Here is a 13,579-nt window from a genome sequence, read left to right on the forward strand (position 1 = left end):
TGGGGATTGAACTCAGGACTTTGCACTTTCCAGGCAGGTGTGGCGCCACTGAGCTATATCCCCAGCCCCCCCAAGATTCCTTTTTTATCAGCTAATCACCATGTAGATAACAATTTTGGCCTTTTTTTTTGAAACAAGGTCTCACTATGTAGTTCAGGCTGGCCTTGAACTCACTCTGTAGCCCAGGCTGGCCTCCAACTCAGGACAGTCTTGCCTGATACCACTTTTTTTTTTTTTTTTTGGTACTGGGGATTGAACTCAGGTCCTTGGGCTTGCGCAGCAGGCGTCGAAACCACTGAGCTAAATCCCCGGCCCTTGATACCACTTTTGAGAAAAATGTTGAGTACTGAGTATACGAGCTTTTTGGTTTTGATCTTGAATTTTTTTCTTTATGGAAAATTCTTTTGATGATTTATGACATACTTCTGCACTACTTAATCTGTGCTCTGAAACGTGTGGTATCAAATTTAGCATTTGAACTTTTGTGTTACATTTTTCAAATAAATACATTGTAAAATTTTTTGAGTAACACTGATTTAAGAGTTTTAATGCTCAGGGCCAGGTATGTAGCTCAGTGGCACTACACCTGCCTGGCGAGGTCCTGAGTTTGATCCCCTGTACCAAAAAAAAAAAAAGTTTAAATGCTCATTGTAGTGTTAAAGTACTAAAAACAGAATTGAGACTATTTTCCCTGGAGGTATAGGTGTAAGGGGCAAAAATCTTTATTTAAATGTACTAAGCTGACTTTTCCCACTAGGCTATGTTTGATTAAGTTTAGAAGAGCTAGGTTAAGATTTGCTATGTGTTCTCTAATCTTTCCCTTCCCAGTGCTAGTATTGAGATACAGGGACCTCTTAATTAGCGTAAGAGGTGCATATTACTGTATCTTAGGTAGATTGGTTGCACCATTTCACTTTTCATATCTCTGACTACAACATGTAAAAAATATTATGGTTGTTACATTACTCTGTTAGAATCCTGCCTTAGTAGTCTTCTTGTTTCTAAGTGACACATTCCCCCGAAACAAAACAAAACAGAACAAAACTTTTGACTTTCCATTGAGCATTGTTAGGTTTTACTATTTTTTCTGCAATGAAAAATGAAATGCTATTACTTCAGTGTAGTGGTTGCTTATTCACTTGCCATATAGATGAAGATGTACTTCAGAGATTTGTTGACTTTAGAAAACCCCACCAGGCCTGACCAGGGTGATGATCAGCTAAAATCCCTGGCAGACTGAGGCAGGAGGGTCACAAGTTCAACCTAGCTTGGGACAACTTAATGAGCTCCTGTCTCAAAAAGGACTAGGAATGTAGTTCAGTGGTAGAGTGCCCCTGATTTCATTCGCCAGGACTAGCTCCCTTCCCCAAACTATCAGGTGGATTGTACTTTTTGTTTTATGTATAGCTCCCATTTATGTTAGAGTGTGTGCATTTAGGGGCATGAGACTGCTCCTGAAAACATTAAGGTCATGTGAGTTTCACTAGATACAATTTGGGTTAATAAGGGAGAGCTGTCTAAAAATTAATATTGATAATACTGATTTCTTTCTTTTCTTTTTTTTGAGGCAAGGTCTTGCTCTGTTGCCAAGGCTGGCCTCGAACTCACTGTGATCCTCTGCCTCAGCTTTTTAACTGCTGGGATTGCATGCACACCACCATGTCCGGCTTGATTACTTTTCTTTTTCTTTTTTTTTTTTTTAAGTACCAGGGATCCAACTCGGGTCCTTGTGCTTGCGCAGCAGGCGGCGAAACCGCTGAGCTAAATCCCTGGCCCTTAATTATTTTTCTAAACCATATTCAGTATTCTTAATTCATATGACTGTAGGTTTAACTGAAGTAGGGTTTTTTTTGTTTGTTTATTTTTATGTATTTTGGAGACAAGGTCTTGCTCTGTAATTCAGATTGGGCTTAAACTAATTATGTGGCACAGGCTGGCCTTGAACCCATGGCGATCCTCCTGCCTCAGCCTCCTGAGTGATGAGATTACGGGCATGAGCCACCACACCCGGCTGAAGTAGGTTTTTTAAAATCATAAAATTTTTAGAACTTTAACATACAATCAATATTAACCTTTGCAGTGGCACAGAGGTTTGAGTGCAGTTAAAAGTCCACTGTCATGCTTTTTTAGTTAATGTTTATTCCACCCATTTGTTGTATGAATTTTGAGTATAAAGTATGTGTTAAAGGTTTGTTTTTTTTTTTAATGGTTTTTTTGGTGACAGTCCCGACCCAGGCTGGCCTTGAACTCTTGATTATCCTACTTTGGCCTCTCAAGTGCTGGAATTACATGCATGCACCACCATGCCCAGCTTAAACCATGTGCTTTTTAAATATGATTCTCTGCTTTTATTCAAATCTCATAGTGTATTTTTTTATCCATTTAGTATATATATTTTTGAAATGAGAAAGGCTTTTTCGTTTATTTTTACTTAATTGAACAGAGTTGATTCATTTTTATAAACTGTTTACACACACAGACAAAAATTATAAACTTTGAAATGGGCCAGGGATTTAGCTCAGTGGTTTCACTGCCTGCTGTGCAAGCACAAGGGCCCAAGTTCGATCCCTGGTACCAAAAAAAAAATTATAGAAACTGTTTACAAAGATATATAAGCTAAAGGAAGATGCTTAGTTATATTTGAAAGAAATTTAAAGTATTATGAAAAATTTAAAATGCTAAAGTACTGTCATTCATAAAAGTACATTGATTCATTGGATGTTTTGTTATAGACATGAAATGTCAGGATGAAAATATTTTTTTGAACTACATCCAGATTTAGTTCAAAATGACTTATTTATTTATTGGGAAGTTAACAGAGCGATTAATAGGTTTGCTGCCAAAATTGAGGCTATATAGTTAGTAGTGATTACTGTAACTTAAACTGACAGAGTGCCACTTAATATTTAAATCTTTAAATTTCTCTCCCAAGTAGAGGATCCTATTCTGAATAATCATTTGGTTGAAATGAGACTGAAGGTGACTGATGGTACATTGGTTGGTAGGCTCAGTGCCAATAGCTGCCTTTTTATTCATCTCTTAGTTTTATAGCTGAGTCGTGGACATGATGGACATGAAATGTTTTGAGTTTAATTATTAACTGGCTAGGGTTTTTTTTTTGGCAGGTTCAGTGATTAGAAGAATTAGGACAAAGTAGCAAGTGAGCCAGATTAGAAATTGGCACCATAGATAAAGAATGTGTTTAATATTATCCAGGTTATACAAGCAAGTGGGCTTTTTATTGATTCAGAAATAAAGCCAATATGTTTATGGTGGCATTACCATATTTTACATTGTGGGAAAATAATTATCAGGTGCTTTAATAGAATGTACGGCACTTAGGCCTTTAATTTCTTCAGAGTAACAGCTGATACTTTGTGTCTAGAACTATATTGAAGTGATGGAACTTAATGTTGTGAGGTAAAGTAGGGTTTATAGCTATAGAGTTTAAACGTTTTACTTTATTCTTTGCTTTCTTCAATTCTCTTTTAGAAGAGGAAGATGGAGTGTGGGAGAACGGACTTTCCTATGAATGCCGTACTCTGCTTTTCAAAGCAGTTCACAATCTGTTGGAACGGTGTTTAATGAACCGAAATTTTGTACGTATTGGGAAGTGGTTTGTAAAACCTTATGAAAAAGATGAAAAACCTGTAAATAAAAGGTAAGCTAACTTATTTAACTCTTGATATTTCTTTGTTCATTTCTGTGACTTCACAAGAGAAAGTGGGATAAAAAGCTAATATTTTACAGACATGTTCAGGAGGTTAACTTTGGCAAAACACCACGAATTTGCTGTTTGTTTCTCTTTCCTTCCTTCCTTTCTTTCTTTCTTTCTTTCTTTTTCTTTCTCTCTTTCTCTCTTTCTTTCTTTTTCAGTACTCAGGGTTCAACTCAGGGTCTTCGTACTGAGCTACATCCCTAGCCCTTAAATGTTGTGAGACAAGAGTCTTGCTGAGTTGTCCGAGTGGGATCAGGCTTGATCCTCTGACTTGGTCTCCCAGAGTACTGGTTCATTCTATCTATCTATCTATCTATCTATCTATCTGTCTATCTATCTATCTATCTATCTATCTATCTATCTATCTATCTATCTATCTATGGAGTCTCACTGTTTCCCTGTCTGGTCTCAAGCTTCTGGGTTCAAGTTATCTTTCCACTTCAGCCTCCCAAGTAGCTAAGACTGACTATAGTTGCACACCACTGTGCCAAACTCAAGTATTCCGTTTTCTTTGACCACTTCACTCTCCCTTGTACATATTTTAAGAATTTTCTTGGAATAAGAATAGACTGTTTTATTTTTTTATTTTTTGGTACCGGGAATCGAACTTGGGACCTTATGCTTACCAGGCAGGCGTGGCCCCACTGAGCTAAACACCTGACTTAGGCTGTGTTTTAATACAGTGGACCACATTTTGATTTGGGGTGATAAAATATAGGATGAAAGCAGAGGCTTATGAATAGAAGTACTAGGAGAAATAAGGTATAGGCACAGTACTCTATCAAAATTAAGTAATAGTAACACTTCTTTTTTTTTTGAGACAGTGTTTCGCTATGTAGTCCAGGCTGGCTCAAACTTGCAGTTCTCTGGCTTTAGCCTCCCAGGTGCTGTAACTACAGACATTGCCACCATGCCCAGGTTGTCATGTTAACACTTGTTAAAACAGTGATCTATGGTTATGTTTTAGGTTAAGTTAACCCTTTTTGTTTCCCAGTCTTGTTTTGTCTGTTGTTTTTTCTTGCTCTTTGGTGGTACTGAGGGCCTCAGGCATGATAGGCAAGCATTCTACCACTAAGCTACGGATGGCCATGTCCTTTTTATTTTGTATTGAGACAAGGTTGCTAAGTTGTCCAGGCTGGCCTCAAACTTGAACTTGTGGTTGATTGTTTTGCTTTAGCCTCCCCAGCAGCTGGGTTTATAGTTATGTGTCACCATGCCTGGCTATTCCTTTTTCAGTTTACTTTAATTAAAGTAATTTAAATTTGTGTTCTTCTATATAAGACACTTATACTTCTGGTGAGTCTATAATTTTCTTGATCTTTGAGTTAGGCTGATATATGCTACTGATTAGTAGAATAGTGGCGATAGAGGCATGGGAGATAGATACACTGCTCCCTTTTCTTATTCAATCAAAATTTCAGAGTACTATGCTTTCTGGGACTTAAATAATACAAGACATAGTCTGTTGGATTTAGTCCCAAGCAGTTGTTGAATTAGGCTTTGAGATGAACCAGTGGCAAATAAGGTGGGATATAGGAGAAAATTAAAGGATATTTGTTTTTGCTGAGTGATATGAGAGATATGAAGCAAACTTTTGGTTGTGATTGTAATCGTTGTTGAGATGCCATCTTTCCCGTATACACATCTTTATTTTGTGTACACCTGAAGTGTTATCAAGGTTTTTTTTTTTTTTTAGTTTTAGTAGACTAGATGAATAGACAAGCCTGGAAAAAATAAAAAGTTCTTTCATTTTTTTCCTCTGAAAATTAAACTTTTATCATTATCAAAATAACTATATAAATTAGGAATGTATTTCATTGCAAATGACAGTAAAACCTAAATATCTGGCTTACATAGGGACTAATGTTCACAATAGCAAGGAATCTAGAGACAGGTAATTCAGGACTGGTGTGTCTGGTCAATAATAAATGTCAAGGACTCAGGGTTGCCTAGAGTTTCTGATCTGCTGTATTTAGCCTTTAATTTTTATGTTTAAGATCTTTGTGGGTGTTGAGCCTCAGCATCTCACAGTAGATCTTAGGGAGTAAGAGGAGGGAAGAGAGATAAAAAGGGCTGGCACCTGAATCAGCAAGAAGTATCTTTTCTCTGGAAACTTCACTCTATGTGTCATTGACCATACTAGGAGAAACAGTCGTACCTCCCCCCAGTACTGGGGATTGAACCCAGGGGCTTTGCACTGTGCTACAGCCCCAGTCATCCATCCATCCATCCATCCATCCATCCATTCATCCATTCTCATTCTTTCATTTATCTATTACTTAATGTGGTACTGGGGATTGAAACCAGGGCCTTTGCAGTGAGCTACATCCCCAGTCTTTTTTTATTTTAAGACAGGATCTCACTAAGTTGCTCCAGCTCGGCTTGAATTTATGATCCTCTTACTTTAGCCTCCCAGGGTGCTGAGATTACAGACATACACCACCATGCCCAACACAAAAGCAGGTATCTTTTATGTGGAAACATAACCACTCTGAACAAGGTAAAGTTTTTTTTTTGGTACCGGGGATCGAACTTGGGAACTTGTGCTTTCGAGGCAAGTGCCGCAACCACGAGGCAAGTGCCACAACCACTGAGCTAAATCCCTGGCCCTAAGGTAAACTTTTATCAGTAGGAAAAGAGGAATACTATTAGGTAGGCAAGTAAAAGAAGGGGATGTAAATATCAGGGAGGCAGTTAGCATTGCCTTCCCTGGATAGTATTCCATTATCCAGTTTGTTACCTGTGGTTTCAGTTACTAGTTTTCAACTGTGGTCTGAAAATATTAATGGAATATTCCAGAAATAAACAAATTATCAGTTTTATATTGTGCACCCTTCTGTGTAGTTTGATCATTTGTATAATTCAGGTCTGTCCTGCCCAGAACTGTACCTGAATCATCTGTTTGTCCAGCATATTTATGCTATAAAAACTAGCCACTCATTAGTCCTTTAGTAGCCATCTTGGTTAGCAAATGAACTGTCTTGCTTTTTGTTTTTGTTTTATTTTTTGAAATAGGGTCTCCCTATGTATTTCAGGCTGGCTTTGAACTCCCTACGTAGCCCAGGCTGGCCTCAAACTCAGTGGCAGTCCACCTGCCTCAGCCTCTTGAGTGCTGAGATTTACAGACGTGCACCACCACACCTGGCAAACTGTCACATTCTTGTATTCAAGTAACTTTTATTTATTTTTTTGGTACCAGGGATGGAACTCGGGACCTCCTGCTTGTGAGGCAGGCGGCAGCACCACTGAGCTAAATCCTTGGCTCTCAAGTAACTTTTATTTAATAATGAGCATTGAAAAAAAAAGAATATAAAGTACAAGAATGTTGACTGTTCAGATATGCCAAAAAGAAACCATAATGTGCTTCCTTCAAGTGATATTTTTAGAGAGAACATATCCATATAAGTTATTATAGTATATTATAATTCTATTTTATTACATATGTTCCTTGACTTATGACAGTCTTAACCCTATTAAAATTTGAAAATGTCAAAAATGTTTAATACACCAAAGCCCTACTGAATATCATAGCTTACCTTATACTAGCTTAAAAGTACTCTAAACAATATAGCAAAGTTGAACAATTGTGTCAAAGACAGACAACCTTCAAAGCCAAAAATATCTTTAGTCTGAAATATATTTGGATTTTGTTGTTGTTGTTGTTGTTCTTTTTTGTGGTGCTAGAAATCAAACCCAGGGCCTGGTTCACACTATATGAGTGCTCCTCCACTGAGCTACATCTCCAGTGCAATATAGCTAGATCTTTATAGAAAAACTACTGATTCCTGATTTTTCTACCTTTTGGTAATTTATTCCTAGTCTGTCTACCTGACATAAAATCCTCTCTTTCTGCCTTCAGGAATTTTGTGTAATGTATTAGTTGGTGGGGAGGGATAGTGACCTGTTGGTACCCTTTCATTCTTACCCATTTTGAACTAGTTGGTTTGCAGACTTATCTTTCACAATAGTCTTTTGGCCTTTCTGTTCATGAAGGATTCATTAGTTCCTAGATTCTCTTTTTCCTTTAAAACATGCAGTTTTCAGAATCATTTATTTGTAGCTTTTTTTTTTTTTTTTTTGAGACAGGATCTTGCTATGTAGTTCAGGCTGGCCTTGAACTCACTGTGTAGCCCAGGCTGGTCTTGAACCCGCAGGTATCCTCCTGTGTCAGCCTCCAGAGTGTAGCATACTTATTTGATCCCTAAAATTAATGAAATTGTAATTACTCTAGGTTACATTTCCCCAAGTGTTTAGTAAGTATCTTCCTTTGGCATTCATCTATCTCTTATCTGTTCTCTCTCTCTCTCTCCCCCCTCTTCCCCTTTAAACTCTAAAAAAATTTGCACCACTGGATATGTTGGTGCACACCTGTAATCCCAGCACCAGGGAATCTGAGGCAGGAGGATTCCTGTGAGTTCGAGGCCTGCCTGGGCTACATATTGAGTTCAAGGCCAGCCTGAACTACATAGTAAGACCCTGTCTACCAAACAACAACAAAAAAATTTTTGTCCCATTTCTTTAAGACACAGTTAAGTGTTCCAAAATTGCCTGAAAAACCTGCAAAATTCAAAGTTATTCTAACAGATTGAAAATTTTTTATGTTTTAAAATTTTAACATTGTCTTGCTAGTAGACTCATATCCTTTATTATAATTGAGAGGAAAATACTTTGAAAAATTGATTTCTGCCTGTATATGTTGGTACATAATAGTGAGTGATGGGCATGTCCCTCTCAAAAATTAAACATTAAAGATTTACTAAGATTAAAATACTGTTTAGAAATTATTTTTATGTATTTATATGCCCTATGACTCAGCCATGATTAAAGAATTGTATCAGAAAAGAGGACATTCAAAAGCACAAATGTGGCTATATATGCAATCTTAGATACAGTAACAAAATTAGTTGCGTACATGTTTGATTGCTTATATTATGTGCCTTGAGAACAATAAATGTATGGAGGCTTACCCTGAATCATAATCTTTCAGTTGGTATCAAGAATTGTGTTTAGTATTCATATCAAAGAAAATATATATATATATTTGTTGTTGTTGGGTTTTTTTTTTTTTGGTACCCAGGATTGAACCTTGCACTTCTGAGGCAGGTGGTGGCAACACTGAGCTAAATCCCTGGCCCAGTTGTTTTGAGGCATAGGGTCTCATGGAGATCAAGCTGGCCTCGAACTTGGAGTGATCTTCTTCCCTAAGCCTCCCAAGTGCTGGGATTACAGGTGTGCGTCACCATGCCCAGCCTTCATGACAGAATATTAGAATCACACTTTTGGATTTTGTGTGTGTGTGTTTTTGTCTGGTGCTCGGATCAGACCTCAGGCCTCTTGCATGCTAAGCACATGCTCTGCCACTGACCTACACTTCAGCCTAGAGTCACACACTTGATGCAGGCTTTCCCCTGAGACTTTGTTTTAATGGCTGCACCAATGACTTATTGAAAACATTTGATTTTTCTATTTCTGTAGGTTCTGGACCAACTATATCCCCTTTAAATTACATTCACAAACCAGCAAGTTTTCTTCTGAATTCATCCCTCTCTTTTAGTACTTGATCATTTATAGCTACTAACAACCAATTTGCATTTTGACCTGATCTATTTCACATGTGTTAAGTTCATCAGACAAACATTTTCTGCCTTCTAGATTATTTTGAGCAACTATTCTACAAAGTATTTGTCCATTATATACCATGGGTGACCATTTTTCCAGCCTCCTGTGAGTTTCCTCACCATTATCTAATGTCCTGTAGTTCTTGTCATCTGCCATCAGATCCCAAAACCTGTGCCACATATTTTAAGTTTTTATTTTGACAGCACCTCACCAGTTTCTATATCTGCTATTGTTGCATAACCAAACCATCCCCAAAATTTAGTGGTTTAAAAACAGCAGTTATGTGTTCTCACTAATTTATCAGCAAGTGACCTTAGGGTTTGACATTTTGCCAGTCTGTTACTATAGATTGGATAGAGGTCTATTCTGTATGTTTCTCATTTCTCATAGACTGGTAGGCCAGACGTTATGTTTTTATGGTGTTGAAAGAAGCAAGCTGAATTGCTTAAATATATTTCAGTGTTTGCTTGACAAAAGCAAGTCACAAAGGAATACCAAAGTCAAGGTTTGGAGAACTATGTTTCATCTCTAATTAGTAGAACTTTGCAGTTCTTCCTAACAGCTTGGATAAAGAAAACAGTGAACAAAACATACTTCAAAGCCACAGTAATCAAAACAGTGCAGTACTGACATAAAGGTAGACATATAGACCAATGGAGTAGAATAGAGAGCCTGGAAATAACTCTCCATATATAATGATGTGATCTTTGACAAATGGGCTAATCCACTCAGTGGGGACTCAGTGCTTAGATAGTGTGGAAAAACTGGATATCCACATGCAGAAGAATCAAGCTGAACCCTTAGTGTGTACATATGAAAATTTAAGATGGATTAAACACCTAAGCATTATACATAGAACTGTAAGAAGCTGGATGTGATGGTGCATGCCTGTAACCCCAAAAGTAATGGATACTGAGGCAGAAAGGTCAAAAGTTCGAGACCCATCTGGGAAGCTTAGCAAGACTCTGTCTCAAAAACTACAATGAGCTGGGATGTAGCTCTCCCCTGGGTTTGATCCCTAGTATCACCACCAAAACAAAACAAAACAAAAAAACAGTGAAGACATACTTTGCAGTGATTTTTTGGATATGAGAACAAAAGTACAGGCATCAAAACAGACAAATGGAATAATATAAAACCTATAAACAAAGGACATATTAACAGAGAATGCCCACCTACAGAGTGGGACATTGTACTAAGTTACAGTTTAATGGATACAGAGTTGCAGGGTGGAAAAACTTCTGGACTTTCTGTTTTATAACAGTGTGAAGGTACTTAACAGTACTGAGTTTGTGCAAGATGGTAGATTTTATGTTTGTGTTTATTGCTGTTTTTTAAAAAAAAGGATGATGAATTTGGGCAGATGACAACAGATATTAAAAGTTTTAATTCCTTCAAAGGAATTTATATCTCAGTAGTGAGTTAAAAGAATTTTGAGGATTGAGAAGTGGGAATAAGTTTGTGGCAAACAAAGGGGAAGTTCTTGATGGGTTGAGTATCTCTGTTTAGAGTTTTGACAGGGATCAGATTCTGAAGGATCTAAAGTACTGTGTTAAGGTTTTTGGATTTAGTCCTGAAAATATTTGGGAGAACTACTGAATGATTTTGAGCTTTTCAGTTACATGATCAGAATTAATTTTTAGAAAGATTAGTGATAGCAGGGTGCAGCAGGGAGATAAATTAGGAGATTTTACCAGGTATTCTGACCCTAAGAGACATAGAACTGACTAATCATAGATATTATAAAAGCTAGAATCAGTAAGAATTGGTGGTAGATTGAATTGAAAGTAGATATTGGGGGGGGGGAAGGAATGATTTATATTGTGGCTTGGAGAACTATATGGATAACAGATTTGTTAAAAGGCACATGCTTAATTGTAAATAAGTAGTTTATGCCTCCTTAGAAGAAATCATTTGAACAAGCACCTGAAGAGGGTGAAATTAGTGTTTTAGGTTAAAAAGAGCAGGTATCAAGGTGTGGTATGTTTAAGGAGCAGCAGGGAGGCCATAGTGAGAGAGAAAGGAAGGCCTGTGTTAGAGGAAGACCAGTATGAGATGAAGTCAGAGAGGTAATGGATATTGGAGTTGGCAGCATAACACATCAGAACAGCTCTGTGATGATACCTGAGTTCAAGTCTTTTCCCCTTAGGAATTAAAAATTTATTTTCAGTATATAGATCTTGTTAAGACACCTTGGAGTATCCTGTACTTGATTTTTGCTATAGCACTTATCATAACTATAATTAAATAATTTTGTCTAGCACAGTATGACATTTGCTTATCTTAATTTTTTTGTTTGTTTTGTTTTGGGAAAGCATCTTGCTTTATATTCTAAGCTGGCCTTGAACTCATTATATATCCTAGGCTGGGCTTGAACTCACAGCAGTGCTCCTGCCCCAGCCTCCCGACTACTGGGATTAGAGGCATGTGCTACCACACCCGACTTTATCCTAAAATTTTTGTTGATGATAAAGAAATAACACTTGCTTTTACTTGGTGCTTCAGTATATAGTGCTTACAGATCTGAATATAAGAATAAATTTTAATTCCGGGTTCTTTTATCTTTTGGCAATACTGGGCATCAGTCTCTGGACCTTGTGCATGCTAGGCAAGTGCTCTACCAATGAGTTATATCCCCAGCCAGTATAGAATTGTATTTAAACGTGTACCCATTTATGTTTTTGTTTGGAGTTAGGTTTGTATTTGGTATGTTGCATGTTTTGCAGTATGGATACCTTATCATTGCTGGAAAATACTCCTGGATAGGAGTAATAAAAAATGAGTGTGTCAGGGTATGGTGGCGCACACCTGTAATCCCAGCACTTGGGAGGCTGAGGCAGGAGCATTGCCACAAGTTCGAGGCCAGCCTAGGCTACATAGTGAATTGAAGGCCAGCCTGAATGAACTGCATAAAGAGGCCCGCTCTCCAATAAATGAATGAATGAATGAATGAGTGAGTGAGTGAGTGAGTGTTGCTGGGCACTGTGGTGTATGCCTGTAATCCCAGGCCTTAGGGAGGCTGAAACAGGAAAGTCACAAATTCAAGTCTCATGTGGGCAACTTAATGAGACTCTGTCTTAAAATAAAAAATAATAGGGGGTCGGAGATTTAGCTCAGTGGTTTCCCCACCTGCTGCGCAAGTGCAAGGACCCGAGTTTAATCCCCAGTACCAAAAAATAATAATAATAATAATAGGGCCAGTGATATACCTCAGTGGCGCCTGCCTCACAAGCGCAAGGTTCTGAGTTCAATCCCTCGTACAAATTTTATAAGAATAATAGTAAAAGGGAGTCAGGAATGGTGGCACAATCCTGTAGTCTCAGAAGTCTGGGTAGCTGAGGAAGCAGCATCAAAAATTTGAGCAGAGCTTGGACAACTTAGTGACTTAACAAGCCATTTCAAAATTTTAAAAAATGAGGTAGACATGTAGCTCAATACAAGGGGCTGGGTTCAATCTTCAGTACTGGGGGAGAAAAAAGTGGAGGCTAGGGATGTAGCTAAGTGGTAGAGTGCCCCTGGGTTCAATCCCCAGTACCAGTGAAAGAATGTGAGTTTGTGTCAAGGTTACAGTGGTGTGCCTCTCTAGTCCCAGCACGCTGAAAGCTGACATGGTAGGGTCACTTGAGCCCAGAGTTTGAGGTCAGCCTAGGAAACAAAGTGAGACTGTCTCAAAACAAAAACAAAGAAAAGTGAGTTTACTACTTTAAAAGAGCAATAGCAGGGCCAGGGATTTAGCTCACTGGCACTGCACCTGCTTTGTAAGCTCAAGGTCCTGAGTTTGATCCCCAGTACAAAAAAAGAGCAATAGCAATGGTCTTTTTCTGGGGTGGGCAGCTCTCAAAGTTAGTTAATAGTCTCTTTACCCATTATTAAGATTTATATCCCTTTTACCAAAAGAAATGTCTATAGCAGTGATGGCAAACCTTTTAGAGCTTTCAATGATATAAAACAGCCTGCTGTGGCACACATGCTATAGGTTCACCACTACTGCTCTGTAGTCATCATAATCCCTCAATTAATAGCTATCCTAAGATGATTAGCATTTTAATCAGAGGAGAACCACATCTTAATTTTTTCTTTCCTATTAAAAAGTGTTGGTTAGGTTCAGTATAGTACTTTGGATTGGATTCTAAAACAGAAAAAAGCATTAGTGGAAAATTCATGTAAAGCCTGGGATTTAATTATAGTAACATATCAGTGTTAGTTACTTGTTTGGCCAGTGTAGCGTGGTTATTGAAGATA

At 37.9% G+C, this 13,579-nt stretch overlaps 1 protein-coding gene across 1 annotated transcript in view; it reads left to right on the forward strand.

Moving 5' to 3' along the window:
• The window catches only part of Med13 (mediator complex subunit 13), a 93,834-nt gene that overhangs the window by 9,399 nt on the left and 70,856 nt on the right, over positions 1 to 13,579 (forward strand). The window contains exon 3 of the mRNA XM_004870377.4: positions 3,493 to 3,661. Coding sequence (XP_004870434.1) covers positions 3,493 to 3,661 — 169 coding nt within the window. The remainder of the gene's footprint in view (positions 1 to 3,492; positions 3,662 to 13,579) is intronic.

The sequence above is a fragment of the Heterocephalus glaber genome, unplaced genomic scaffold (assembly GCF_053883595.1).
Source record: "Heterocephalus glaber isolate CG9 unplaced genomic scaffold, H.glaber_assembly_v1.0 deba00001564, whole genome shotgun sequence".
Classification (NCBI taxonomy): domain Eukaryota; kingdom Metazoa; phylum Chordata; class Mammalia; order Rodentia; family Bathyergidae; genus Heterocephalus; species Heterocephalus glaber.